The 5,806-nt window shown below is 35.5% G+C and overlaps 1 protein-coding gene across 1 annotated transcript; it reads right to left on the bottom strand.

The window, feature by feature from the left end:
- On the bottom strand, nucleotides 1-2,416 carry LOC21404977. Its single transcript, XM_010089326.2, has 6 exons — nucleotides 2,132-2,416; nucleotides 1,914-2,034; nucleotides 1,586-1,755; nucleotides 971-1,250; nucleotides 706-881; nucleotides 1-169 (listed from the first exon to the last, which is right to left on the bottom strand). Exons 1-6 carry the CDS (start codon nucleotides 2,364-2,366, stop codon nucleotides 15-17), a joined length of 1,137 nt encoding a protein of 378 aa, XP_010087628.2. The 5' UTR covers nucleotides 2,367-2,416; the 3' UTR covers nucleotides 1-14.
- Nucleotides 2,417-5,806: the final 3,390 nt, after the last annotated feature.

Here is a 5,806-nt window from a genome sequence, read left to right as displayed (position 1 = left end):
TGGGCAACATTTTACTATTCTACTGTAACAAAACCAAGCACTTCAAACTCTGCCTCTATAATGCAAGTGTCATTCACCAGAAAACCATTTTGTGGGTCTTTGAACTTGGTCAATGACATGAAGTCAATAATATCCCTCCTCAAATAATTGAACCCGAAAAGTTTGCTATCTGGAAAAGAGTAATTGACGTTAAAGTTTTATAATTTATATTTCATGACAATGATAATATTGCGTAAGACAGTATGAAAAAAAGACTTTAATCCCGTTTAGTTCACACATTCAAGTCAATAATTCTGATTTATATTCAAATTTTTTATATAAAACCACTGACATGATTTTTTTATTCAAATTCTTTGTTAGAGAAAAATACTATAACAGAATCAGAATCCTAGGTTCAAATACGTATACCAAACGAGGCCGAATTCATAATTTAGAGGGAAGAAAATAGGAACAAGAGAAAGCGTGTGGAATCTTCATTATTGTTGTTTAAAAATCAAGTCTGTGTGTATGCATAGAAAAGAAAAGAACTAGGGACTTGAAAAATAACGGAAACAAATGAAGGAAACTTATTAAAATAATTTCAGCAAACGTATTCAAAGTCTAATAAAAAGTTAGAAAACTAGACTTAAAACTATTTTCTTTTTTGGTTACATTAATCTTTTTCTTGTTCCTTATTAATCGTGCACCATAGAGTTATGATCTCACCATTTCGGTCAAAGTGGTTGCCATTCTTTTGGTCCTTTATTCGGAATTTGAAATGCACAAGCAATTTAGTGCCCGGAGGAAGGGTCAAAGGTTCCAATCGTAGAGCCAGACTTATTATATTGTAGTTTCTCTTGTGACCTTCTAATTGGCATCCATTTGGAAAGAACACAATTTTCCTGAGAACCAAATACATAAAGAGAGAAAAATAAATTAAACGAAAACCAACTATCCATTTTGTATTACTAAGTCAAGTGTCAATATATACCATATGTAGTCTCCACCAACAAAGAAATCAGATTCATAATATTCTTGAGTTTTCCTCGAAAAACTATCAAACATCCAAGCATGCTTGAATGTCACAGGATTCTTTATCGGTAATAGCCTCTCTGCTTTGGATGTACTCTTGACGACGAAGACCTCCACGCCGAAACTGCAGGTGTCGCTGACAAGGTAGCCGTTGGACGGGTTGTTAAATGTTTTCAGATCGATGAATGTTTCGATACCCCACTGTGTCTTCACACAATGGAAACGCCTTACTGTCGCATCTGCATACCTCACGTAGTAAGAAACTATGCCTCTTAGTCGGTGCACTAAATTATAAACGATAAAATAAACTTGAGTCCGACGTGATTTAAATATAAAAATAAACATAAAATTTAGAAGGACATAAAATTTAGTTTTACTTGAAAATATGCAACAAAACATACGAATTCCTTTTACTTATTTTGGAATAGGATTTTAATCCAATACTAATTTATCACATACCAAACAGAGTATGAAACGAAGTTTGATCTATTCCAAGCTGTCACATAATTGCTAATTACACAACAAAGTTTGCTTTCACGTTGAAATTTGAAATTAAGGGTTTCAACGAAGCTACCTTGGGGACCAACATACTTGTCTCGAAGCTGATCGAATACGAAAAAATTAAAGATGGCATTGACTTCCCAACCAGCAGGGAGGGAACTTGTTTCCACCATTTCCAAGTACATAGAAATATGATCTTGCCCATCTTTATTCTTATCCCCATTTGGATAGATAGACAAGTTCCTGCCACAAAGGGTGTGATATAGACAACAATTACTTTAAATTTCAACAAGTAAACAGAACTATTTAGAGGTCCAAAATCTTCTATAAGGACAATCCCCACATAAAAATCGACTATCATTAGCTCGAGTCACGTATATTTCGAGATCGAAAGAGCACACCATTTGTAGCCTCCTGCTTCAAACTCGGAGACGTATTTCTCTATTGGAGCTTTTGAAAGTGAAGAGAAGGACTCAATTTTGAGCAAGTGGTGACTTGGCACAGCATCTCTAGCTGAAAAGACTACAAACCAAACATGGCTTAAAATAACAAGGGAATAAGCACTATTACCATATGAAGTAAGTGTGTAATAAACACACAAAAAAAGGATTTATAGTACCATTAGATACGTTCAACTTTGGCTGCTGCAACAATTTTGGCAATAAAGGAAAAGATAGTTCAGTGGTACTTCCCTTGTTGGGTGGCGAAGAAGGAGCAGTTTGGAACTCACTTTGGTAATTTGGATCATAAGATTGATTTGAAAACGGATCTTCAGAGAGGACCATGTTTGGATGGAGTGGAACTAGTTCTGAAACTTCTCTACTCATTTTGGGCTTCTCTGGTGGAGATTCCATTGACAATCAGAAAGCTTAATTGAACTAACAAGCTTGCAAAAGAGTTTTTGAGCTGTGATTTGACTGCATTATGGTTTTGTACGGATGACATTATTGGCTTTGTGTTTCACCTTCCCTGCCTTTCTTCCCTTTTTTCTTTTTCGCCTCTACTCAAGCCACGTTTATTCATTTACTTTTTCTTCTCTACTCAAGAATACTCTTGCAACAAATTAATTGTATTAGCTTTGCTTAGTTTTTATCATTTCAATGCATATTGATCAAATTAGATGTTCATAAGAATTAATGTTAGAAATATCCCCCTAGAAAATTCCTTTTAAGGTGTGTTACTTTTTTTTCCCCTTGCTATATAGGAGTGTTAAAGAATGATAAATTGTGAAAACCGATCAATTCAAAATAAACTGAACTAAATCATTAATTTTTGGATTATTGATCAGTTTTTACCACTGTCTTTTTCGTCGGTTTGGTGTTCATAAACAAACCAAATCAACTAAAACTGTATATTTGAAATATTCATATTTTTTTAATAAAATTTTTCTTACATGATTTCTCATGATTATTAAAGTTTTGAAGTAAAGTGTGCCCTACAACACTAATTTTTAGATAATATTTTTAAAATAATAATAATAATAATTAATATAATAACTAGAAAAAATTCCATGTATAAAAGCTGAAAAAGCATCCGTACTGCCCAACATATGATGAAATGTAAGTTCATATCAGACATGTTTGGTTGGATGATTCAAATCATGATTTGAATCATGGTTCATAGTTCGTTACAATATTTTCTCTAAAAAAAATACACATAAATCGAAAATAATTCTAATAACATGATTCTAATCCATGAACCAAACGTCTCCTACCACTATAGGAAACATGAAAATAACCACATAATGGCTCACAAATATTTATTTCCAAGCTTACCAATTAAATGTAAGCTGTTTGATTTTTATTTTTTTCATGAAAATGACCATATAGTGACATCTACTCATATGAATTAAATAATTAGTGCTATTACATAGTTCCACCAAGGCATGCTTCACTTGTAAAGAATCAATAAATGCTACCTGTTATAGTATTACCAGCAACAGGGTAATGCTTGAAAAGAATGTAACAGCGGAAGAAGATTATGGTCACCCAAGAGACCTCACATCAGTAGAATGCTAAATTGAGCGCAAAGAAACGAACGAAACGCACATAAAGAAATCTTTTCTCTCTGTGTAATAGATGTAATAGATAATCACATTGATTTCCATTCCTTTTTTTTTTTTTTTTCATGCTAGTTCTAATCACATCTTGGAACCGAGCTTCTTTGTGCTCGAAGCCAAGCATCATCTCCCTCTAATAGACACCAGACTCTTCACATAGGAACAACAAACCCAATTCTGTGGTCGACGAGCCCCGTGAATATTTCTAAGCATTTTGGAACGAAGATTATAGGAGACCAGCTGATCATTTAAATCTACCATGAGCAACTCATCATTCTTCCACAATGTGAACGCATCATAGATGTCTGTTTGTGGTGTCATCACGATGCATACACTTCTGGTCCAAGAACAAGCACCTGTTGGAGAGGTGACTATCTTGGTAGGCTATATTCTTTATTAGTTGGTTAGTTACAAATAAGACTACAGCTTATTTGTTATAACCGACTTAGTTGCTATTAACCATGGATTGGTTAAATGCCTTAACTCTGGTTAGTCTTTAGAGTCTATTTACTGGTCTAGTATAAATAAGCCTCTTGTAATTAAGATCCGGATGATTATTACTCTTGCTCTTTTACTCTCTGGACAATAAGGCTGAGTTCTTGGGTGTGAAAACAGAGAGGTGAGGAACGAGTGTTCTGGGAATAGCTCAAGGGTTGAAAAGAGCTTGTATTTTCTGAGAGATATTCGTTGTACCTGTGAGATCAAGAGTGTGTAATTGTTCTTTTCTGGTGATAGTGGATTGTGCTGGGGAATTTCTTCCCTGCCCTTGGATGTAGGGTTTCTCCAAAGCCCGAACCAAGTAAATCGTCTGTGTCTTGATCTTTCTCTGTGCATGTATATTTTCTGGTTGTGTTTGATCTTAAATCAACATTTTGGTATCAGAGCTTGGTAAAGCGAAGAATGTCGAACCAAAGATTTCCAGAAATCGGAAGAGAAATCAAGAATGGGTTCTTTGAAGATTGAAATTGATAAATTTGATGGCCGCGGCGATTTCAACATGTGGAAGAAGAAAATGCGAGCGATTATGGTTCAACAACGATGCGTGAAAGCCATTGACGGTTTTCCTGAAGGTACAAAGGATTCTAACCAAGCAGAGGTAAATGAACTGGCCTTTAGTCCGCTAATCTTAAATCTGTCGAATAATATCTTGAGGCAAGTGGATGAGGAAGACACTGCCTTGAAGATTTGGGCAAAGTTAGAATCTTTGTACGTTAAGAAAACTCTGTCAAATAAACTTCTTCTTAAGGGTCAGTTGTTTGGTTTTCAAATGGATTTGTCAAAATCTTTGGAGGATAATCTTGATGATTTTAAGATTATCACGGTGAGCTTGTCGAATATCAGGGAAAAGATTGATGATGAAAATCAAGCAATCATCCTGTTAAATTCCTTGCCTGATTCTTTCAACGATATGAAAACTGCCATGAAGTATGGGAGAGACTCATTGTCTCTGGAAGATGTCTTGGGAGCACTAAGATCAAGAGATCTTGAGATGAAGTCGAACAAGAAATCCAATTCAGGATGAGAAGGCTTACAAGTCAGGGGAAGACCAGAAAAAAGGGATCAGTCTAAACCCAGATATAAAGCCAAATCCAAATCCAAGCCAAAATCCAACAAAACCTGTTGGCACTGCCAGAAAGAATGTCATATCCGAAGATTCTGCCCTTCAAGAAAAATGGGTCAAGAAAGTGATCCACAAAAGTCAAATTCTGCAAATGTTTCTGAAGGTCTTATGATGGCTGAAGTTCTAACCGTATCATTGAATGATTCAAGGAGTGAGTGGATCCTTGACTCAGGGTGTACTTTCCATATGACTCCCAGAAAGGATTGGATGATTGACTTCAAAGAAATTGATGGTGGTTCTGTGTTTATGGGCAATAATGATTCCTGTAAAGTGGCTGGCATGGGCTCAGTGGTCTTCAATGCTGGTTCCCGAATCGAATTCGGGTGCGGAAGCGTGGGGATGAAAAACAGCGGATCGTGTATAACAAAATTTTTCATAAAACTTTTGAGATACTCTATAGATTATATTAATTTATGCACGAATAAATTAATCACATTAATTTACATCATTCAAGGATCAACCGAAAAATACCTGGAAGCCGACTCGGATGATAACATGAATTTCTTTGACCACGAACAGTCCTTGCTCCAAGCTTTGTGTTTAGAATACCAAAGTCTTCCACATCAATTCCTTGATTCCACGTAGACGTGTGTGTGGGCACACGTGAGACAAAA

The sequence above is a fragment of the Morus notabilis genome, unplaced genomic scaffold (assembly GCF_000414095.1).
Source record: "Morus notabilis unplaced genomic scaffold, ASM41409v2 Scaffold697, whole genome shotgun sequence".
Taxonomy (NCBI): domain Eukaryota; kingdom Viridiplantae; phylum Streptophyta; class Magnoliopsida; order Rosales; family Moraceae; genus Morus; species Morus notabilis.
The sequence above is the reverse complement of the archived record's forward strand: the minus strand, read 5'-3'. Positions and strand labels throughout refer to the sequence as shown.

What these genes read in the sequence shown, in the direction of transcription:
- LOC21404977 (XM_010089326.2), bottom strand. Translation starts at nt 2,366, where the DNA reads ATGGAATCTCCACCAGAGAAGCCCAAAATGAGTAGAGAAGTTTCAGAA. An exon ending in CAAGTATGTTGGTCCCCAAG is followed by an intron (nt 1,251 to 1,585) that starts GTAGCTTCGTTG and finishes TGAGGTATGCAG; the next exon opens with ATGCGACAGTAAGGCGTTTC. An exon ending in CAACCACTTTGACCGAAATG is followed by an intron (nt 170 to 705) that starts GTGAGATCATAA and finishes ACTCTTTTCCAG; the next exon opens with ATAGCAAACTTTTCGGGTTC.